This window comes from Megalops cyprinoides, chromosome 11, assembly GCF_013368585.1.
Source record: "Megalops cyprinoides isolate fMegCyp1 chromosome 11, fMegCyp1.pri, whole genome shotgun sequence".
In the NCBI taxonomy this organism is placed as follows: Eukaryota; Metazoa; Chordata; class Actinopteri; order Elopiformes; family Megalopidae; genus Megalops; species Megalops cyprinoides.
Window position 1 is genome coordinate 32762453 of NC_050593.1, and position 24351 is coordinate 32786803.

At 46.3% G+C, this 24351-nt stretch overlaps 1 protein-coding gene across 2 annotated transcripts in view; it reads left to right on the forward strand.

The window, feature by feature from the left end:
• The window catches only part of tanc1b (tetratricopeptide repeat, ankyrin repeat and coiled-coil containing 1b), a 133137-nt gene that overhangs the window by 32344 nt on the left and 76442 nt on the right, over positions 1 to 24351 (forward strand). For both annotated transcript variants that reach the window (XM_036541411.1, XM_036541412.1), the window contains exons 3-4: positions 12066 to 12140; positions 14174 to 14383. In XM_036541411.1, the coding sequence (XP_036397304.1) occupies positions 12066 to 12140; positions 14174 to 14383 (285 nt within the window). The remainder of the gene's footprint in view (positions 1 to 12065; positions 12141 to 14173; positions 14384 to 24351) is intronic.

Below are 24351 nucleotides of genomic sequence, written 5' to 3' on the forward strand. Positions count from 1 at the left end.
GCCGTGGTTATCTAACACGCACCTGGAGGAGCGCTGCACGCGGTCTTATGGTTCCAGCGTTGTGATGTCAACAGATTGTCCCCGGGCAGAGGAAGACGCGCGCTCAGCCAGGGCTTTGATTCACTTCCAGGCTCCCTTTCATCGCTGTGGGACATTGTTTCGCGGTCCCCCCTTTCTCTGTTCCCCGATGGGTTGGCAATTGGTGTGGGGTCAAATATTACAGCCAATATCCTGCGCGGCGCTTCGAGTTTCCCGCCATGCCCCGCGGACAGCCCGGGCGCCGGCTGGTAAACAGGTTTTCATTTCCTGTGTCCTTTCTGCGGTTGCAGCGCGCCGGTGTCAGAGACCTCTGGAGGGGTCTGTGTGGTGAGAAAACAAATCCCTCCGAGCGGGTTGGGGAGGGGGGGGTGGGGGGAAGGTGATGTCACGGTAAATCCCCAGAGTGCAGACAAGCGCCCGTCACCCACCCCCCCGCGCTGACCAGGTCCCTCTCTGACTTTTCGGGCTCCGGGGGCAGGGGGCAGTTTGTCACCGAAGCAACACGGTTTATTTTGAAGTCCAGTCACAGCGTGTGACAGCCCGGCGACCCAAGGTCGTCGGACTGCAGGCATTTGTGATCGCCGAGTATATAACTTTGTGGAAATATGCTGTCGTTTCGTTTTCTCCCATTGTTTTACGTGGATCGCTGCTCCTCGGGGGGGACAGGGTCATTAAATCAGGTTTCAGGGCTTACCTGTCAGCAGCACTAATGCACCTGCATGTCTGCTTGTCCTTCGTTGTGTAAATTTCATCATTGGGTCGAGTCGAGTGAAGTACTGATTGTTTCCAGTCGTTTTAACACTGTTTACACTGAGATTGTTCATGACGAAGTGAGCTTAGATAAGCCTTCACTCAGCTATACAAATTACACCCCAAGCAAATACTTTCAGCCCAGCAATTTTCATCATGACGAATGCCAGACAGAACACATCGTGATGAAAGTGTAGATTGAGTTCCACGTGACATTGCTGGCTCCTGGCAAAGGCAAAGCAGATGTAACAAAAATAATCAGGTATCGCTATCAAACTGCTGGTGTCTGCAATGTTAGTGCTGCTCAATTGGCTCCCTGCTTTTAATTAACTATCCTTAATTAAGTGAGCTGATTTGATGTTTGTTGCTGGTGAGCTTTGGAAGAAGCTTGAAGTAGTCATGTAGCTGTGAGAGACCTAGCAGCTAGCGGAGGCTGTATGTGACTCCTCTTGCTGGGTTGGCTCTCTGGAAAGGTGTAGACAGGGTCGGTTCATTTCGGATAAGCAGGGGCCCCGCAATCTGGTTCCCAGTTCCCGCCAACACAGCAGCTCTGAGGCCCTTTCTTCGTCCAGCCCCTCTCGCTGTGAATGGGGGGTGAAAACGCGTCTTTGTGACTGTGTCCGCCCGTGAATGCGTCGTCTCAGGGCTCAGAGGCATTGAAAGGCCGAATGAACCCTCGACCCCGAACCCTTTTGTGTTCGGGTTCAAAGGAAGAGGCGCGGCAATGTCCGCGTTGAGCGCTGGCTCCTGCTCGCCCCCTCTCTCCCCGTTCAGAAGGCCTCCCTCCAAAGTGAGGTTTGGCCCTGCGGAATGGAGGGTCCTGGGAAGCAGAGGCCCACAGAGCCAGCCTAACCCTCAGCACAGCACAGCATGGGTACCAATCATTCCATTCCATTCCATTACATGACATTACATGACATTACATGACATTCCTTTACATCACATAATTTAGCAGACGCTCTTACCCAGCGCGACTTCCAAATAAGTGCATCACAATGCTAAGAGTAGTTATTAAACAGTACTGCAAGAGGTCAGTAAAATAATGAGTTAAGTGCTAAACTAGTGCTAACTAACTTTTTTGTATAGAGAACAGGGATAGATGGGGTAGAGATGAAGATTGAAGAGCTGAGCTTTCAGCTTTCTCCCTTAGGAAGGAGTCTGTTCCACGAATCTCAGCAAGAATCTCATTCCACCAGCGTGGAGAAAGTACTGAGAAGAGGTGGGTCCGAGAGATGCCGCCCTTTTATTTCAGGACGCAGAGGCGAACCGAGGTAGCAGAGCACAGAGCTCGTGCTGGCTTGTAGGCCTTGATCATGTGATCAATCAATCAGTCCTACCTGCAGGAAGGCCCACAGACAGCATGGTACATGTGAATATGATACCATCAGTAATAATTACAGAAAGGGTGACTGGTTAGCAGAATGGGAAGTGGTTCACTATGGAGATCCAGACGTGGAGCTGATTTACATATTGAAGATGGTGATGGTCAGCATGGGTCGGGCACTCTGTGTGGGGTTGACCGTCAGGAGTCGTCCAGTTCTTCCTTCCTTCTTGTGAGATTAAGCCGTGTGAAAGGGGACGGAGGGGGTTCCCTTTGTCCTGCAGTCACATCCATTTATCTCCAGTCAGTGGGGGCAGAGTCCCGTTTCCAGTTGCCCAGGAGATGGTGTTGTTCTCATGACCCGGCCGAGCCCTAGAGGAAAGACTGCTTAATGGTCTGTGCTAATGGCAATCAAACTCTGTCGTTAACCTCTGACCTCTCTCGGCCGCTCGGCTTGGCCACTCTTGGTGAGGAGAAACGGTTAATTCAGACAGGAGCTGTTTTTTGTGAGCGCGGCGGAAGCAGGAAGCTGCCAATCACCTGATCCCGAGCTGTCAGAACAAACCCAAGGTCTACCTCAAAGCGAAACGCAAAGGCTCCGGTGCAGCCTAGCACTTTTCTTTTGTCTGTTGGTAGCATTATATTTTAAACACTGTGGCTGATTCAGGCTGCTGAGAGTTCTGCTCATGTCTCCCCGTGACCGCCCATCTCCGCTCTCGTCAGTACCAGGGCTGCGTCTGTCAGAGTCCCTGCGGGTAACCGATCTACAGAGGCATGCTGGGAGATCTGGTGAGGGATGTTATTTACACACATTTGCTTTGCAGACGGTCTTATCCAGGACAACTTACACAGCGTATAATTTATTTATACTGCCGGATATTTACTGAAGCAGTCTGGGTTACCTCACAACTACACCACAGTGGTGCCCGCTGAGACCTTAAAAAGTAGCTATCAAAAAAATGAGGGAGAACAGAGAAGCACTAATTCTGAACCAGAGATGGGCAGAATACTCAGCACCTGAAACACTGCCACCTAAAGGAACTTCTCATGTCTCAAAACTGTTTCCCAACAAACTAAAAAAAAAGTATTCTAATGGTTTAACACACTCGTTATCTCTGCCAGCTAGCTTGTACCTTGTCTGGCCAACCACTGAAACCTGGTCATGCAGCATTTCTAATATTGTTGATTCCTTACTCTACCTCACTTGTAAGTCACTTTGGATAAAAGCGTCTGCCAAGTGAATAAATGAGACTGTAAATGTAAGTGATATAGAGTCTATATGGAGGACCTGTGGAGATGCAGATACTGTTCCAGACGAATGGCCTTGTTCATGCTGGTGCTGGGACCGCCCTGCTGTGTCAGGGTCAGGGTGCCCCCCCCCCCCCTCATCCACCACAGGACGTACAGCGTGGGAGTGTGGCTCTGTGCCTATGCGGCCTGCACGCTGCCTGTGGAGGAATTCAGCCGGCATCCACACACACACACACACACACACATAAACACACACACACATATACACACACACACACATATACACACACACACACGCGCGCGCACACATAAACACACACAGTGTCCTCTAACGTGAATGTTAATCACTTGGCATGGTCTGTCACTGATCTCTAGGATGAACACCACTGTGCCTTTTCTGTATTTCAACAGACTGGGTTTTAATGCTGTTTATTTTTTTAAAGTGTTCAGAAACATTAAGTAAATATTTTTTCTCATTTCTCAGTGCCTTCCACCGACTTCACACTGAACCCACTGTAGTTTGTGTGTCTGTGGGTCCAGTGAAAAAGGCTAATTTATAGGATATATTTGTTTATTCCCCCCACATTCGTCATTTCCTGGTCAAGACCTCAGTGCTCTTGACATTTATGTTAGCCACTGGTGTGTTGCCGTACTAATAGCGATTCAAACACATGTTCAAAAGCCCATTCCCTTTGATATCGCTAACCCTTAAAACATTTCAGGAGATTAGTTCTGTTTCCCTGACTCGGAGCTGTGGGAAGTGGGGAAACGTTCCCTTGCGGTTCTTTTAAAGCGCTGCGATAATCTGCTTGATCAGGACTAAACCCCACACAGGTCTGACTCATAACGGATTCACCCTTGGTCTGCCGCTGGCAGCCCCAACCCCCCCATACTGTGCGGTGAGTATCACAGCGCACCCGTAAACTTCACAGTACAACTGCTGCCACTTCCTGAACAGCACACCTGTGCTTTTCCATCCAGGGTCTGACTATCCTAGTGTAGGCGTCCTATTAAAATTCATATCTTCATATTCAAAAGACGTCTTAATTAATATTCCAGACCGCTCTTTGACTGTCTCACTCTTCCGCCCCTCCCGCAACAGCAGCAGGTACATTTCGGCCCCATCTGCCACCGATAAACACGTCTGAAAAATGTCAGTGGAAATTCTGCTTCCTGTTTGGAGCAAACATATGGCGAAAGATACTGCCAGTCTCGCGCCGGCAGAAATTGACCGTTTATAAGAGGGAAGAGAAAAGGTCAGAGCTCGTAGGCTTGTAGCTTCCATTCCCGGCGGGGTGATATGTTTCTGCTGATGGTCGTAAATGCTGCCGCCTCTCTCCGCCTGCAGCATAACCCTTAGTGCTCACCCGCCAATTTGTTCAGATTAGCAGGTTTGCAGAGGGAGGGTTCAGCGCTCGAGGGCCTGTTTTAGTAATGTTTCAACCCAGACCTTTTATGTAGCGGATTTGTACCCAGTGGACATCGTCATGGGGAGCAGGCTCTGAGCAAGCCGCAAAGTAGAATCAAGTGATCAGGAATACACACTGGGTGCAGGGCTGGATGTTCTTTTTTTTTTTTGTAACTGTTCAAAAGGGGAAGTTGGGGTGGATCTTCAGCAAATAAAGTTTCCAGTTAGAGAACAAATGCCTGTGAGGGAGATCGCACAGATGTGAATTACCCCAGAGTATAACCTGAACGCCTCATCCTTTGAGATCATTGATACATGTTGGTGCACATAATTATTTAGGATTTTCATTTTGACAGCGTGCCTTTTGTCTTTTTCCACTCTGCTATGACTTTTTTTTGTTGTATTTGTTTCCTCTCCTTGCTGTGTTAGCAGTGTTTGACCTGAGATTTGATCACCTTTCCCTTCCATTGCTGAATGTTTCGATTTGGGGTTTTGATAGCTGTGTTTTAGACAAGCATTGATTACGTGTCCTTGTTGATATATCTGTTTGGTGTGAGGGTTTATTACCTGTCCTTGTTGAAATCCGTTAGTTTAATGTAGGATTTAAATATCTGTCCTTGCTGAAGTATGCATTGTGTTCCGGGTTTGATTACCTGTGCCTGTCTTTGTTGAATCAGATGTTTGATTACCCATCCTTGTTGAAAGAGGTGTGTTTGATCTGGGATCAGCCACTCAAGGACTGCGCAATATGTGTGGTATTGTGACTGTTGCCATGACAACAGCTGCAGATAAGAGTGACATGGGGGGAAAGAGAAAAAATCTGCTAAAAAATCTTGCTTCAAAGAATCTGTGATAGGCTATCTGCATTTTTCTCCTGGAGAGAGGAAGGTGCTGAAATGTACAGTGTGTCCGTGCACTGTAGTGATCCCGGCAGGCACAGAAACAGATATGCTGTTCATCTCCCGGAGATGCTGCTTCTCGGACCGTTTCTTGCTCTCTGTCCCTTTGCCCCCCCCCCAGCCTGTGAATTAATCCCGGGGGCTTTTGTGAGGCTGTCACCCAGGTCTCGGAAGTACACAGGAAAACTTCATTGGCACTCAGTCTAGCGGGAGAAATTCCCACTGCAAGAATGTCCAAGGGTCTTGCGGCTTTGTGCGTTGACAAAAAGGCTCTGCATTAATTATAGCTACCAGTGCCTTTCATCAAAAGCCCGGGCCTGCTCATATTTACTGGCGAGAAGCTAATGGATGTTTTAAAACGTACAAGCCAACATGTACGCGCGCGCACACACACACACACACACACACACACACACACACTCTCACACACACACACACACACACGCATTCAGACAATGTCACAAATGACAAGTAGTGTCAGAATGTCAGTTGCTTTTGAATATGTAAGGTAGTTCTATGTGTCAGGTTCTGTTGATTTAGGAATGTGATCCTCATTGGCTATCTTTTAAATATTTAATGTGTAATACAATTCAGAGGGTTTTTACTGCTGTTTTCCCTCTTAGTGTAGGGCAGTTGAGGATGGTGGGGTGAACCTAGTATATGCTGCTTTTTAACATAGACATTGTAACCTGTAGCAGTAGTAAAACTCAAGTAATAGAGGACAGTGTAGAAATGGATCATTAGAAAAATTCACAGGCATCCAGTTCCCCCTCATGTAAATGAATGAGTCTGTGCAAGGATACTGCTGCCGGCCCTCTCCTCTGAGGCCGGCCTATCAGGTCACACGGTTTGAATGCTAAACATCTTTTTTGTGTGGCTGAAGCTCATCCTTAGTCAAGGTTGAGTCCCCTTTGTTCTGCTGTGAATGCCAGTCGAGGGCTTTCGCCTCTCTGTAGTCTCGCGCGTTTCCATCCTCGGATTATTCCGGAATCAGACACCCCAAGGTTCCTCCCGTTTCGGAATGATTCAGTGCGACAGCCAGCCCCCCAAAAGGCAGAAAGAAAGTTCGTTTGCATCCTGAATCGCGCAGAACCATAATTAATTTGTCATAATGAAACGAGGGGGACATGTTCATTTTGATCCTCCATGCACTTTAGATACACAACTTGAAGTCAATTTTACAGAGCTAAGTGACTTTTACTACAAAGCAATTCGCAGTGTAATTAGTGTCTTTGAATCCGAGTTCCTCTGTGTCTCATGAAGGCCAGAAGAACAGCATGTGTTTCCTGTGTAGAAAAGGGCAAATGAAAACCCACATCTTTGAGGCCAAAGAATCATTAAAATTCCTGTATGAAACTCTGCTTTCATCTGTCTATGTTTGAAATGCATTGATCGATAATGAAAGATTTTTTTTTTTTTTGTATTCTCATCGATCACCTTGCTGAAAAGAAGCTCCCTTCTGTTAGCCTGTTTCACAGAACTGGAATATGACCCCAAGTTCTCCCAGCTGAATAATTGATTTTTTTTTTTTTTTTGCTTAAATATTTAATCAATGATTTAAAATATCATCGCACTTCATTAAGGCAGGCCTCGTCCTCTTTGGCCATGGCACCGGCCCTTTGAAGATGAAAAAAAGAATATGAGTAAGACTGTAATCATTTTTATATCCTTTTCGGTGCAGCGCAGTATAAATAGAAAGGGTTGATTTCTGTAGCCACAGCGGGCCCTGAAATTGTTGGCCTAAGACTTAAAGAAAGTATCTGAAATAACCATGGCAAGGTTATGGTGCTGCTCCTCTCCCTCTGTAAGGGCTGATCAGAAGGCTGTGGCATCCTCTGTAAGGAACATGAGGGAGTCCAGCCTCGTTTTAGTGCCATCTTTAATGTGCGCCTCTTTTTTTCCCCTTTTTTCCCTCTTTTATCCTGGTCTGTCCTGGTCCCTCAGAGGTGGAACAAACTCCCCATGGAGGTCAGGAGAGCAGAATCACTGGCCTTCTTCCGACACATACTGAAGACCCACCTCTTCAGGCTGCATCTCGGTTCCACCTCAGTCTCTGCCCCCTAATGGCTCCTACTTGTAGTGCTTGCTGATTATTTATGTGTATTGTGGCATTATATATGTGTAGTGTGGCAATGTATTTTGGATTCTGTGTTCTAGTGACTTATGTATTGTAGTGTAGACAGGATGCACAAGTTAACCTGTGGTAGTGCTTGAATGGTGTTGTGCTCACACTCACTGGTCTGGGAGTGTTGTTAGCCTGGTCTGACACTTGTTCATTTAACTTGAATGGATACACTTCTGTTTTATTGTGCTGGAAGTCGCTCTGGACAAGAGGGCCTGCTAAATGAATGTAATGTAATCTAATGAAAACCGTCACCCCAAATGAGAGTACTGCCCTAAGATTGACATGGCTGAGCATGGGCCGAAAGCCTTTCTCCCTCACTGCAACGTCACCACAAAACGGGCATTCGAAATGTCCTTCCGATTAACCTCTTTGCAGTCGCCACTGTTTCGGCTGACAGATCAAAAGACGTTTCACCACAATGAGGAGATTGTTGCGCTTAAACCTCCCGCACTCGAAATGTCAGAACCCGCTCAGAATGTTGTTAGTGTTGAGGGAATTCCACCGGTTCGAAACACAAGGCGCGAATTCACCCTCTGGAGCAGGAATTGTGTGAGAGAAGGGCCCCCCCCCCTCGACTAGACTCCCCGCACTCTTAGCCAACACTTTATAAGTGAAACGCACTCGGCCCCTCAGAAGGGCGACCTTCACAGAGGCCCGATGGCCGCGCTGCTGTGTTTTTGGCGAGTTTATGTGGTGGCCCTTAATGGCTGTTAGTTCCGTGTGAAAGGAACAGTCCCCCTATTCTTGCCGGTGGCTTGTCCTTCTGCCGTCTCTGTTTTCACACGTTCCTGCCTCCGCTCTCGGGCTCTGCAGAGACACGTATAACGCGGACAGCAGCGGTGTGGCCCAGCACAGGCCGGGAAGGTCTGCAGTGATGCTCTGTAGGCTATGACCGGCTCTGTCAGAGAGCTCGGACAGCCATCTAAAATAGTGCTGTGGATGCAGTGGGTTGTAGCTTATGCTCAACTTTTGATGTGGAATGGACAGCTTCAAAAAGGGAGCCAAAAAACCAAACTTACTGGAAATATTTTTTATTTTTATACGGAAAAAGAGACACATTGCCTTCCTCCCGCTTAATAACGTGTTTTTAGTTCAGGAGTGTTTTTATTTTTATTCAAATAATCACAATAAGTTAATGTATATTTAGCTTGGGCTCTTCTTTTAGAGATGGAGATTATATCCAGGTTTAGCTCTGTAACTTTTGCAGTATTGGTTAGCGGTTATGACAAGACAGGTGTTGGTGAAGTTTTACTGATGGGTGCATCCTTTGTCATCCCTTTACTAATCATTATTCAGCATGATCATTACATTATTGTCATTTAGCAGATGCTCTTATCCAGAGTGACTTACATAGGTTTCAATTTTTACATGTTACCCATTTATACAGCTGGATATTTACTGTGGCAGCTGTGGGATAAGTACCTTGCCCAAGGGTACAGCAGTGGTGCCCCAGCAGGGATTCAAACCAGCAACCTTATGGTTACGAGCCCCGCTCCTTATCACTATGCTGCAGTGCCGCCCATAAGATCACACGTGATGCATAATGCATATTGCATTGATTGTGTTTTTGGAACACTCTTTTCCCCGGATTTATGCGGGCTAATTTGCTAAGATGAAACCCTTTCTGTGGATTGGCTGTAAGAACCAGGGCCTCCTTCAGTTGTGGGTTGACTGGTCCGTTCCATTCATGGGAGTGTTTTGTTGTGGCTCTCGGAAAAAAAGGCTCCATAGCTACTGGTATTACCGCTGTGTGTGAGGCGCATTTGCACTGGAACGCTGTCAGTGCCCACCACGTTAAAAAGCAGTTTTACTTAAACACATCCAAATCCGTCTCTGCATGTCAGTGGGTACTTCTGGGGATCCAGCCATTTGGAAGTTCAAACACATTACCTCATGTTTCTAAACTTCTGTGGTCATGTGAAATGCATGCTGGGGTAAAAAGAAAAAAGAAAGATTTTGACTTTTGAGTTCATATTCATACCTCAGGTTTTGGCAGCTCTGCCCCTAGTCTGTTTTCACTGCAGAATGAAAACTGTCATTTATGATAACAATCTTAACAAGATACATGAATTAAAACATTATGATTTAACTGAAGGACTGACGTCCAGCTGGAAATGATGTACGGGAAATGTGTTCTGATTTAATGGCTTCTTTTAATTCAGCCAGCTGAAACAAAAGTGATTTTTGGGAGAGTAGAACAATATCAGCCCAGTCCAATGGCAGGATAAACAGTTTTGTTTGTTGTTTCAATATTGGCAGTCAAGCCTCGAAAACCGTACTTTGAGCAATTTTAAGGCTGCTGGGCTGGACCTCATTCTCCCTGACCGGAGAGTCTTGCTTTAATACTTGAGGAGCGCTGGGGAGTGTGGGGAAGCTTGTGGAGGTGTCATAGCGCCAGGGTCTGCTGCTGGTTTCCAGCCACCTTCTTTGTTGGAGAGGCTGTTAGACAGAGGACGGCTTTGTTTTCTCCCTTGAGAGAGAGAGGGAGAGAGGAAAAAAAAACAGCTTTCAATTTCTCATCCCTCTCTCCAGCCCGCAGTCGTTTCCCCCTGGCATCGGAGAGCTGGGCAGTAACAGCGTGCGGCGGTGCGGTCGGTCGCGAGGCTTGGCCCCGTTTGATTGGCTGAGAGAGGCCGCCAGCAGAGGCTGTGCCGAGAAGCCCGGCTCCAGAGACAATCAGCGGACAGGGCCTAATCCAAGTAGCCACATTAGGCCACATGAAATACCCAGAACCGACCAAATGAAATTAACATGAGGGCACGTGTGCATCTACCCGGGTTACGGTCACCCGCGGAAGGACACAGAGATCTGAGGTTTTCACAGATCTCACGGGACAGGAGGTGTATTTTAGGCTTATTTCACTGCCGCTCTTCTTTTTTTGCCTTCACATTTTTTCTGTCTGTTTTTCTCTGCTGCTGTTTCCGCCTGTCCTCCAGCGGTCTGCCTGGTTTCTCCATTAGTGGCCGTGGAGTGCAGTCATTCCTGAGAGGGTTTAGAAGCACTGAGGTCCAGCCGGAGCTCCACGGTGCTTTTCGTGAAGGGAACGGTCCTAGCTGTGTCTGCCAGGGCAGAAAGGGTTACTCAGTATTTGAGAGTAGGCCGCAATCCCTGAAGCACAAATGCCACCCCGTCTTCTCGCAAAACAGCTTCTTTTATTTTTCTCATTCAAGGAGAGCACTGAACTCAATGTTTTTTTTTTTTCTCATGCTGAGCTTTGATTAGAAGTAGACGATATAACCAGTAAATGAATAGAAGTATGTTGTTTGTTGGTTTTAAATTTTCAATTTAATTGGACATGAATTGAATGTTTTCATGCCTGTTTTCTTTGAGGGGTGAATGTAGTAAACACTGAAGTTCTTGTTTTTTCCCCTTTTTCCTAATCCGCATGTAAAAGAAAAAGGCTTCTTCAAAGTCTACCGGTTGAGTAGTCTATTCTGTAGAGAAAAGCAGAGGGAGGCCTCCTACGGATTCCAAAATGTATCTCACCTTTACGTATTTCAGGAGATTTTTCTGCTGGAATTTCAGCTCCAGTCGGTGCTCATATTTGTTTATCAGCCAAAAAGCTATGCGAGTCTTTTCTCCACAGTTATCCACTGTAAGCAGCTACTGTGAGAGCTCACCTGTATGCAGAGATCGATGCCATGAGTATGATATCAAGCAGATTAAAGAGCAGGTTATCATCTGCTGGTGAAATATCAGTAGCGCTTCTCCCAAAAGTTTTATATTGCCCACTCTTCCTTCGGTGTTTTCTTCATGAAAATACAGAATTCACCACCTGTTCCGTATCTTACATTATATTATTGTCATTTGGTGACCACTCTAATCCAGGGTGATGTACATACAGTAGGTTACAATTTTATCCATTTATACAGCTGGATATGTACTGAGGCAATTGTGGGTTAAGTACCTTGCCCAAGGGTACAGCAATGCTCTAGGGGGGAATCAAACCAGCAACCTTTTGGTTACGAGCCCTGCTCCTTACCACTACAACACACCACTGTTGCACATTGCTGTATCTGTTTTATACCTGTATATTTCTCATTGAAAGGCTGGGAAAATTCCTCCACTTCAGCTCATTGTGTAGTTACCGGTGTGTGTCCAAAGCAGGAGAGCCAGTCTCTCGCTCAGCTGGACAACCGCATGGAGTAACAGGCTTCTGAAAGGTAGAGGATGAGGAAGAGGTGTGCTCGCCGGGTCAGTTTTAGAGAGGTGAGCTGCTGGCTTGTGTGTGAAGCAGCTGAAATGACCTTTCTCTCTCCTTCTTTCCCTCAGATGGGAGGCGGACAGACCCACAGAGAGACGTGCTGACCCTCGCGGCCGATCCAGGACTACAGAGGGCCAGGCTTGGTGAGAACACCCTCCCGCTTTAGCGGTTTTAGTGCAGCTTCCCCGGCAGGGCTGGTTTCATTAAACAAACAGGCCGGTAAAACAATCATTTCATCAGAGGAGTTGGGGGCAGCAGTGTAGCATGGTGGTAAAGAGTGGGGCTCAGCACTAAAACATCCCTATGTGCAAGGGCAGGTCTATAGCATATATTTACTATTTTGTCATTAAACACTCACTCACACACCAATAACTCTTACAGTGTGTTGTTACCGTGATACCAACACAATATGCTATGACTTCAGTTAGTATGACTTGGGTGTTCAATAAAGCAAACAAGATAAGTACAATACTAAATCATCAGTGATTTGCAACTTCTGTATGATGTCATACTTGTGACATTGTGACACTCAAGACACTGAGTAGCAATGGAGAGCGAGTGCCTAATTGCTAACCCCAGTAATGAACGGCTGGGAAGTAAAATGGGGAAATAAAAGCACATGACTGATTGATTAAAGGCTGTGAGACAGCATCCTGCCCTTGATGGCAGTTCCTGGATGAATTCTTCTCATGTTTCTGTTGTGTCCCACCAGGCCTTTTAAGGCTCATCAATCCCACAAATCTATTTCAGGATAAGCATTGTTGTTTTTTTTTCTTTTGTCTTTTTTTAAAATAAATAATTCCTATTTTTAGCCTCTTCAAACCACTGACATCTTCTTTGTTGGTGTACTTGCAAGCAAAGGTGCTTGCAGTCTGTGATGTTTGATGAGGGTTAGAATATTACTACATTAAATAGTGTTCAGTTCTGGGGTGCTGTAAGCTGGAGTCATAAAATGGTTTGTTATTGTGAGGTATCAGGCTAGGTACATCTTCCATGGCCTCTTTTATCACAAGATATAATGGATTCATTAGACACCTGAGGGAACTTTAATGAATCATGGTCATCAGAAATTACATAGCCAGAGCCTTGTTCTTTCAGAGCCGAAGACATTGTGTTACTTAGCGCGCTTTTTTTGTGTAGCACAGTGTTTGACTGTAATCACGGAGTGCAAAGTGCAGCCTAATTAAGCTGTCGGTGTTATAATTCCCCAGGTTTTCTTTTTCATTCAGAGCATTTTAGAGTGAGTGGAACTGAGTTACAGAGCAGAGCCTTATACCTATATATAAGTGTAAACTGTCTGTAACTGGGTTGTTGTTGAACAGACAGTCATGCTTTTTTTTTTTAATCATGTAAATGGAAACGTGATCCTTTTGCATGTATTTGTGCGTATTTTAAGAAGAGTATAGTAAAGGTCAATTCAAGGTGCATGTTTTTGTGGATACGCTTCCTATTAAATACACGTAGCCTTGAGAGAGAGAGAGAGAGAGAGAGAGAGAGAGATGTTTATTTGAGTGCATTCTATCATTGTTTCAGTTCAGTATGTGTATAAACAATGATTTTGAAAGATGAATGGCCTTGTTTATGTAAGCATGACCACACATGAACGTTGTCATTTAGTAAACTCTTCCTTTCTTTTTTTTTATTATTGTGGGAAATCGGTTGAGCACAGCGGTCAATGACACTGTCGTTATCTGTGATGTTTGCCGTTCACAGGAGATTTGGTCAGTGAGTTCATTTTGTAAATAGCATGAGGGGAGAACGCACACAGTGCCTAACCTTGGGTAATATCCCAGTCCAGTCGGTTCTCTTCTCCCATGCTTTTTTACTGTCCGATTGCTGTCGTTTGAAGGTGCTGAGTTTTTCCTGCACATCCAAGATGCTTTGAAATGCAACTCTCTGATCGAGCGTAGGCCTGTAGCCAAAAGCAGCTCTCCTCAGAGCGCGTCCTTGTGGAACAAAGAATTAATTGAAACTCCGTCTCTGAGGACGGCGGCTTGTTACTGTCTGTTCGTGTTCAGGATGATTAGATGTTTGGGAGGCCAAAATGTCAGGCGCGATTTCAACTGCGGGGAAGAAAGAGGCAGCTGTAGAACATGAATGTTTTGTGCAGAAATGTTGTTGCTGATGCAGTTGGGTTTTTTGAGGGAACCGTGGCATTTTCTTTCTCCTGTTTTAGGTGGCGAGTTCTACACCCACAGCTCACAACGCAGGTGCCCCGCGGGAGGGGGCCCCAATCTGCCAGACCCGGGCACCACCCACCCCTACGCCCCGGAGGACATATTCCGGCTGAGCCTGGCGAAGGGGGTGTCCATGTCCCTGCCCTCCTCGCCCCTGCTGCCCCGCCAATCCTACATGATGCCCTCACGCTCCTGCAAGAGGTCCCCAGGTACCACGGCTCCGCAGCTCTCTTTTTCCAGCCAATCAGGCAAAAGCAGTGTGCGACAGAACAGGTGTCGTTTGTTTTCATACCCTCCATGGTCTGGTTGCCTGTGAAGATCTGTTCTGAGTGAGGTGAAGTAACCTAGGATAAAAATGTCGTGCTGTTTGTATAACGACCCTGAGACTGTGATGACTCATGACTGATGGGCAAGGTACTTAACCCACAATTGCCTCAGTAAATATCCAGCTGTATAAATGGATAACATTGTATTGAACTGTAACCTATGTAAGTCGCTTTGGATAAAAGCGTCTGCTAAATGAATAAATGTAAATGTAAATGTAAATGATGATGAGGTGATATCTGGGGATGTACTGTGAACAGAACAGAGCAGTGTGGCAGGCTTTGAACAAGCTTTTTTATCCCATTATGTGCTCCACTGTAAGCCGACAGTCCCCTCACATGTGACTCGAGCGTGTGCGATCACAGGGCCGGGACATGCCCAGCCAGGGAGGCCTGTTTGTTTTTCTGAAGGCCTCTGTGTTTGATCAGCTTCCTTCGGGGTCGTCACCGCGCGCCGATACCGAGGTGGCCCGGTTGACTGTCCCTTGTTTACTCTCGGGGGTGACACTTTCGGGATCTGAGGCGCGCGCGCGCAGGGGGGGGGGAGGCGGCATCTGGCTCTGAGCGCACCTCGCCCCCGTCCGTTTGTCTCCCGTGTGTCGCGAACACGGCGGACAGCAGCTGTGCGATCTTCAAAGCAAGCCGACCGCTGTATCCGCGCTTGTTTCAGGCCGAGCCTTTGTTTTCTGAAGACTTTGCAGTGAGGAATGAAGTCATTGAAGTCGTTAGCCTGACCCCGCGTGGAGCTCACATCTGGGGAGTGTCTGGGCAGTATTGTTTTTAAATGAGGCATATGCTTTGCAATTACCATATGCTACATTTTATCAGTAATTGTGGGCAGAAACAAAGGACACACATCCTGAAGAGTACAAAGTGGTTAAGTACTGAAAGGCTGAGTCTTTGACCACTTCTGATGGTTCTCATGGAGGACTTTTGCTGTCTTGAGGCCAATATAAGTGGCACACTGGCTGATTTTAATATTAGAGCAGATATACATTTCTGTGTTGGTGAAGTTAATAAACTGAGTTCTTGCATTTGTTCACTGAAGTGTTCCAGCCTGTCCTGTTTTGCATTGAGTAGTAAAAGGGCTACGCACACAGTCGGTGGGTTTCACGGTACCAAAATAACTTTGTTTATCAGACTGTCTCGATAATGAGTGTATGGTCGGGGCAGCGCTCAATACTGTACAAACCGGCGTCAGCTCACTGCCTCTGAAAACACCTTTGCTTTGCCATCTGCAGGCTCCAGGGGCACTGCAGTCCGATTCTTTTTATCATCAAAGACAGGCTCGGTAAATAAAGCCCCGCAGATCGAGCGAGGGAGAGGGAGGGCTGAGTGCCTGGAGGTGAGGCCGGGGGGGGGGGCAGAGTGCCCGGGGGCCGTGAGGGGCTGTGTCCATTACACACAGCCTGCGCTGTAAAAACCGCGAAGGTAAACAGGAAGATGGGGGGGCGGGGCAGGGGCTGAGAAGGCTACTTTATAGAGGAGGAGGAGGTGTTGGGGGGAGGGGGGTGGGGGCAACGGCTTGTTCCCTTTCGCAGATAGGTGTTAAAATGACAAAGGTTGGGTGAGAGGAAGGAGTCTCAGCCCTGCATAATGAAGACCAAGGAAACACCCCCCCCCCCCTTTTTTTTAACAAAGAAACCACCATCCTGCAGGAGGGAACTAAAGAGGTGTGTCGCTGGTCGAATACCATACGAGTGAAAACAAACAAATCCAGTTAAGCTGATTGAATTAAAGGAAACTCTTAAACTTGAAGCATATGGTTTTGCTCTGTTCTGGTGGAGCGTCATTTTGAGAAGCAGAGACATCATGGCCACCCAGCAGCCTGGTGATAATGGATGTTTTGTGAAAAACTGTGCTGGAGCTATGAGTCAATCGCAGCCATAGTGACTCATGAGGAGATCACACCAACTGCCTGTCTGTCAAGTAGAGGGATCACACCAGCGCTTCTCCGTGTCTCTCGCAGTGAGAGATGAGGGGAGCGCAAGGGTCAGAAAATTTCTCAACCTGTGCCCGCAGCTGTGCCCTGCCACCTGGCAAGCCGACCCTCCCACCTCAGAGCAGAGGGGTCCTCGGGAGGCTGTAACGTCAGTTATCGCTCTTTTTCCTTTCTTTTCATTAGCCTCGTTTCTGCTCAGTTTTCTGACGGATAATAATCGCTGCAGTATTGTTGTGGGCCCGTTTTAATGGCTACCCTTTTTAAGGATCACACGAGAAACGCTGAGCTAATTAAAAGCGGTCCTTGCAGCCAGCGAGCGCCGGTCCTGGCGCTCTTTGATCAGCCAGGGGGAGAGAGCCGTTTCAAAGCGGCACAGGCTTGTGATTACCACGCCGCTCCGTTTACGCTCACAGATCAGAAGGGGTCCACAAACGACCCCGTTGCCATTCTGAGGTGACGTAGGACCTGGGCTGACTCCACAGTGACCTCCGCTGGTCATGAGGGGTCATTGCACCTGCTCGGGCTGTCATTGCCCCTCTCAAGGTCATGCAACCATGAGCCGTCGTCCAAAGAGAGGAGTGCTCCTTGGTGTGCTGTGAACCTAAGGTAGCCTCAGGGGGCAACCTAGAGGGGGGTTAGGTCATCAGGTTGCAGGTCTGTGTTTGTAAGTCCCCTCCGACAAATAAAAATGTTGTAGGAGCAACAGCTCTGTATGAGTCATGCAATGCATGATGGGTACTCATGCTCAACATTTATGTCACTCTGCAGGGAGACATAACAGAGCAAGTCATTTCACATTTATGGTGCCCAGAGCCGCCTTATCATTTGAATCTGTACACCGGCAATATGAGAAAAGCAGGGTTTTTGGTGACCATTTTTTGCTCGGACATACTTTCAGTTGTACATTCATTGTTCTGGTTCCAGGTTGACCCTTCTTTTATAGCAGATGTTGTGCAGGTCATGACAGAAGTGAGGATTCTGGGTATTTTTTCAGATGAGCCTCTGGAAGGCTGTGAAAACTGAAGTTTCTCCCGTCACTTCTCAGTTCGCACTGCTGATTGGTCCCTGTGTGCGTGGTACCCAGGTGCCAGCCGCCTGGAGAGCGAGGCTAATTCATTATTCATGCTCTCGTATGTGTATTTCACGTATGCAAATCCATTATTTGAGACACATCAGTCATTTCCAGGGCTGACAGCCTTAATCAGGGTGATGTGCTGGAACTGTAACTCATTTACATTCAGCCTCCCCTGGTGGAGCGCTGGACTCGGTGCATCGCTGACTGACCTGCCATGTGCGCCAGGGACCCCCGGGTCAGGATGTCTGAGCAATAGCCTCCACCCCGCACACCTACCCTGTAGTTACATTACCTCTGAACGTGGTTGTCACTAGCGCTCCGGATTGATGGCGTGTGGATGTCCCAGAACCTCGGAGCAAATTGGATCAGAGTTCTGACGTCCCACGCCACCGTTACACGCAGTTCCCTCTTTCAGGAGAAAGGACTGCGTCTGGAGGAAGGCTTTACCGGAGGGTTTGAGTTAAGAGCGAGATCACAAGAATCACATTTCGCTGCCACCCTTATCACAAGCCTTCCCTTTATCTCTGTCCCCCTTTGAAAAGGGCCTCAGTTCACCGGGAGTTCAAGGAAAAGCGCCTGTGAGTGATGGTTAGGCCGCACAGACGCTGGTCTGGCCCATTATATGGCAGGGGACAGGGCACTCGGGGCCCATTCCTGCCACTCTGTGATGAATTTGGGCTCGATCCCCTCTCAGTGGCCTGAGAGGTCTGTGCTTACTGTATTAAAGAGAGATAGGAACACCTGGAGCCAGAGCTCCGCTGCGGTCATGTGATGTTTATGATATTAACTACAGTCCTATTTATCATCCAGTCAATACCTTGGGTCCTTATTGCACGTACATGGACTGGGTACAGTTCTTGCTACGTAACTCCCCCGGCAGTAAAGATGCAGTTATTTCAGTCTTATTGAAATACCTGAGAGAATAAAAGGCGTTCGCATATTATGGGGATATCAGCGTATAGGCAGGTACATTAGCAGACTGTGGCACTCCGTCAGGGGCTATTGATTGAAGGAGTGCAGTAGGATTGTGTGAATGGGAAAGACTGGCAGTCAAACAAACAAGAGGGCTGCCGATAACCTGACATTATATTGGTACAATTGGCAGCGGCGAGATTAGACTGACGTCAACAAATAAGCCCCCTCGGTAAATGCTACAGGCAGGTCGATGAATTATGGATGGAGTTGATGTGGCCTTGCGCGTTTTCCTGTGAATTTGATTATTAAATCAAGGACATGAAAGGAATGCAATTTAAGATGTAATATCTCAACTGATGTACAGTACTGGCCCTGCTAGCCTTGTTGTGACACAATATAATATAGATCTTTCTGTAAAGATAGGTTATATTTGTGTGTGTGTGTGTGTGTGTGTGTGTAATACATCATATATATATGGAAACACCAAACAATATATGAATATTTATTATTTATTATTCAGAACAGCTTCATTCCAGCATGGCTGCAAAACTCAGGGATCCTGGAATGCCGTTATACAGGTTTTATACTGTTAATGGTGGGATATTGGACCATTCTTCAAGAAGGAAAGCCTCCGGTTCATTTGAAAGATGAAGCTAAGCTGAGATGAGCTGGGTTCCTGAACTTCCCATAAAGGTTCAGTGACGTTTAAATCTGGTGATTGGGACAGCCATGAAAGGTGTTTGACTTCATCCTGGTTTCCATGAAACCGTTCTAGAATCAGCTTAGCAGTGTGTATGGGGGGTGTTATCAATATGGGAACATCTTGAGGAAACTTTGTTTGTGCCATAGGGTGCACCTTGTTGCCTAAAATTACTTTGTATTCCTTGGCCTTAATTCTACCATGCAGAGTTATAATCGGACCCAGTGATTCTCCCAAGATGGCTGCCTGTACCATAATGGGTCCACCACCATGTTTAACAGCTGGGAACAGGCAGTGTGGGTTAAAGGCTTTCTTGGACTTTCTCCAAATATGTCTAGGTGTAGGAAAAAGAATAAAAGAATAAAAGGCAATATCACTTTCTTACACTGCTCTGAAGGTTTTGTGCTCTTTCTTGTGACCAATGTTCACAAGAATATTAATAAATAAATGTAAATGTAAACGTTCCCTTTACCTAATGCGGGTTTTCTTTGTCTGCCGTAGGCTGTTGTGAATTTTGACACTGTTCCTTGACGCGTTGAATAATTTTGAAGTTCTTTTTGCAGTAATTTTGCTGTGAATGACACACCTGCAATTCAGGCACCAACTATTTCGCTTTTAGATCTAAATCTTTTACAGCTCTTGTTGCTTTAGAAATGTGCACATATAAAGTGTTGATATTAAAAACATCTTTTATAGGAGAAACGCATTGTTAATTAGTATTGACTTTAATATGAAATACATGTGTAGACTCTTATGATATACATGTAGGTACTTAACCCAGAATTGCTTCAGTAATTTAATGTGACTTACATAGTCACTGTAGATAAGAGCATCTTCTAAATGACTGTAATATAATGTAATAATTGCTGAACTAGTGCAGAAATGTGAGGCAATCCTCAGATACAAGCACAAACTACTAAGACAACCATTTTCTACACTACAAGTCCCACGATGCACCAGGAGGCAGGGGCCGATCAGAGGATAGATGCATGCCCCTATACCGCTGGCCGATAGCTCACAGGCACCTACACGGGTCACAATGACAAGGTGATTCTGGCTGACCTACCTGCCCCCATCACTGGTGGAATGGAGCCAGTCTGCTCCACAGATATGGGCTCTTGATCATTGTCAGGAGATGACATGGCCGGGTTCCAGCTCAGGCTGTAGGGCTCAGCCTCTGTCTCAGCCACTTGGGACTTGGGGCCCTCTCCTTGTCTCTTTTTGATGGTTTTAAACTGTCCAGTGGGTCTGCTAAAGCCTTTAGCGGTGTCTGCTTCACTTCAAAGCCACTGACATGTCCCAGTTTGAAGGGGGCCCATGTTAGCAGGTGCGTCTGAAGATGCTTTTGGTAGCTGGTAGCTGTGCTAAGATTCGCTGTCTCACTCACGAAAATGAGCACTTCTGTAAGTTCCCGTGGAAGGTGATTTGTAAAAACCGAGACACCTTTACATTATTGACATTCAACAGTCACAGTAGAACAATGTGAAAACAAATGGGATGTTGGAGGATGCATGTTAGCATGACTGCGGAATATGATCACAGGGATCACAGACTGGCAAGCTACAGGAGATTCCAGCAGTGAGAATAATTTTCTGGTGGAATCTCCCTTTACTCTGCTGATGAGTCTGTGCTATCCCTTTTCCTTTCAATCGGAGAGACCATCTCTAGATGACATTCTCAGTAATGGGCATCTTATATTACTCTACAGGTAACTACAGCTGGAAATGGCACTCCTACTGACTAGCAGTTTGAGCCATTCCAGGTTACTGGGGGCTGGTCAGTGTGCTCAGTGGAGGTCAGATTCCACTCAGTATACTGTCCACCTTCTAATAAAATCTAGTATAGCTCAAACTGTAGCATTGGGAATGTTATTTTCCATCCCTAAGTGACCTGCGTACTGTACAGGACCCTCTGTTTTCTCAGACACACATATGCACGCACACACACACACACACACACACACACACACACACACACACACACACACACACACACACACACACACACACACACACACACACACACACACACACACACACACACACCATCTCTCACCAAAAGGAGGATTCGCTTTGAGAATCCTGCTCTTTGATCATAATTCTTGGACTGCCATCTTCTGAGTATGGACATTATCCCGAGGGGAGTCATTGTGAGATGTTTTGGTAAAAAACCAGCTCCTAGAGTTTCATTTCCGTCAGAACTGGAAGTCTAATATTTGAACAGAGAAGTAGAACTTCTCCAGGCCATTTTTTTTTAAAATTGTTTAGCTACAATTTTTAGTTTCTACTTTTCTTTAAACAAATTAAAAAGCGAGAAATGCTGAAGATTTTTGGATTATACAGCCAGCTCATTACTCGCACGGGAGAGAGGGAATTACCAGACATGACCATGAAACATGCATGAAGCATTATGGCCCATTTGCAATTCCCCCACACCGGTTATCTCCTGAACCACATTACTTAAGGAAGAAAAATGTTGACTATGAATAAAATGAATAAAGTATCAAGTTATTTAGCATACGTGTAGCATGCACAATCTGCACATCTTCGTAGCCCTCGAATAAGCTCGTGTTAAAGTTGGACGTGAAAAAATAAAAGCGACTGTGCTGAGGTCACAGGGGTCCTGCCTTTTTCAGAGCCTCTGGTGCACTGCAGGGTTAACGGACACTGAGAGGAATTTGGCTGGGCGGAGAGGGATCTGTGGAGCACTTTGACTGTATCTGCTGCGTGGGCAGGACAGACACATCCTCAGTGCCATTTAACTTCCAACAGCATCCATTCTGTTCCCCAAGCCGAATAATAAAAGCGTGTCTTCGGGAAACAGAAAGGAGGCCATTGTCGCTCCGCTCTTTTTCTCCTCGCTGTACAGAGGATGTCTCACACGGAGAAAGAATAGACAAGAGAGCCAAGAAGTCCGTCTGAAAGGATGCTGTGGAGCTTTGCGTTTTTGGGAACTTCTGAGGCCTTCCTCATTTCGTTTCCGGCCACCCTGATTCTCACGCTGTTGCGTGTTGGTCTCTGCTGTGCAGTGCTCCTCGCTTTTTTTAAACGTTATTGGCATTTAACAGACGCTTTCATCCATAGCAACTTATATTCGTATTTTACAATGTTATCCATTTATACAGCTGGATATTTACTGATGTAGTTGTGGGCCAAGTACCTTGCCCACGGGTGCAGCAGCAGTGCCCCAGCGGGGAATTGAACCGGCAACTTTCGGTTACAGATCCTGCTCCTTAGCCGCTATGCTACGTTGCTGCCCCACTTATTTATACGTATTCATCTGTAATTTTCTTACAGTTGTAGGATTAATTGGAGTCATAAATGTAAAATTAAATTCTGTTGCTGCATACTCTAAGTTCCGTAATTCAAACCCTACATGTGATGTAACTATGTAACGCAACATTAAATTGTATAGCCTGTTCTAATTAATTGGGAATTAATGTCGGTTATATACTAATGCGTGCTGATATGGCTGAGAAGACCATCAGGTGTAAATCTGCGTGAGGTAAAGCATAAACGCAAAAAAAAATTTGCGTAAACTTACCCATAAGCAGATGTGATTTGAAAGTGTTGTATTACAGTGGCAGTTTCTGCAGTGCTGCCGGTGTGTGTTCATGTGTGTTAACACACCGAGGAAGGCTTGCCAGACTAGTGATCTGCCTCTTTCAGCCAAAATGGGGTCACCGTGAGGCACTCCACAGAGAGCAGCTGTCACACAAAGACTCGCCGAAAACCCTGGGATTTGGCTCCTCTGTCTCCCCCCACCCTCTCTCCTCCGCCCCGAAACCTGCCTGTCACCAGCCCCATCGCAGCGGAAAGGTGTCAGTCTTTCAGACACGGCTGGCAGAAAGTCACCACGCACAGGAGCACGGATGCGTTCGGCTCTGCTGGCCCTGGACCTGTCCTGCTCGGACGGCATTAGGGAAGGAAGCTGTCACATCAGCGGTGAGGAGGAGAGTCCCTCTCACACCGCCGCGTACAGCGGCTCCGAACCCGCGTTAACATGGTGAAAACGCACATGCTTGAGTGCGGGAACGAAGACGCCTTGTGCGAGAGATCCTCTCGCACTGGTATAAGAACACACCAGCAGTGGCTGTTTTGCTCGTTGTGTTCGGCAGTGTCGCAGCGGTGAATTGTAATGAGGAGATGAAAAGGATCTCATGGCTTGTTCCTGCTTTCCTGGGTTTTTCCAATTAATGCGTTTTGTTTTCATAGTGAACCCCTGTGGTGTTCTCCTCTTTTGATTTGTGTTGCTTTATGACTGCTTCATGGAATAACATGGAATAAGGGGGGCTGGGGGAGCCACATAAGACTCCAAAGCCTGGTCATTTACCGAAAGATGTGATGGGTTTCCAGATGAGCGTCTTAGATATCTGGTCTCATCCGGTCTCAAGACATATGGAGGGAGGTAACATGTTCAGCCCAAGTATAGCGCTTTCTCCTTCATTTGACCTTCAGCTCGCTTCAGGGCTACATTACAGACATTGGTAAGGCTGCTTATTATGTATAACATATAATTCTAAAGGCTGCGCAGTGTGACAACAAGCAGAGGCAGTTGTCACTGGATCTGATGGTCTGAGCTTTTGCAGAACACAACAACCTGTAGTTTTGTAGTGTGTCTGTTATAAAAATACAGGTAGGTAATACAGAAAAGCAGGAATATATGGCAATCCATTACCTTTAATTATTCTTATATATGATGGTGTTTAAGTAATAAATGCTGTCCCAGTGCCGTCAAAACATTTAAATTAGCTTTCACTATCCCAGTGCAAATATTGTGTGTGTGTGTGTGTGTGTGTGTGTGTGTATATATTCTTTGAAGTCTGATTTGAGTTATTTATGCTCTCAATACAAATAAAAAAGGATCTTAATTCAAGATGTCTTTTTGAGAGCAAATAAAAATATTCTGCTCTCACTATTTCCATTATTGTCACAATTTTACTAGATACAACATACGTGAACAAAATCAGACGGGTTAGCAATACCACCAGAGGCCATTTTAAATGCCATAAGTACATATAGGTAGCATTGTGAGTGATTGACTTTTGAAAGTAAATAAATGGTAAATGAACTGCATTTATATAGCGCTTTTCTACTCATTTGAGTACTCAAAGCACTTTATAGTTATATGCCTCACATCTACCTACCAGTGGCAGAGGCTGCTATACAGGCTTACCAACTGGCCACTGGGAGCTGTTGGGGGTTCAGTGTCTTGCTCAAGGA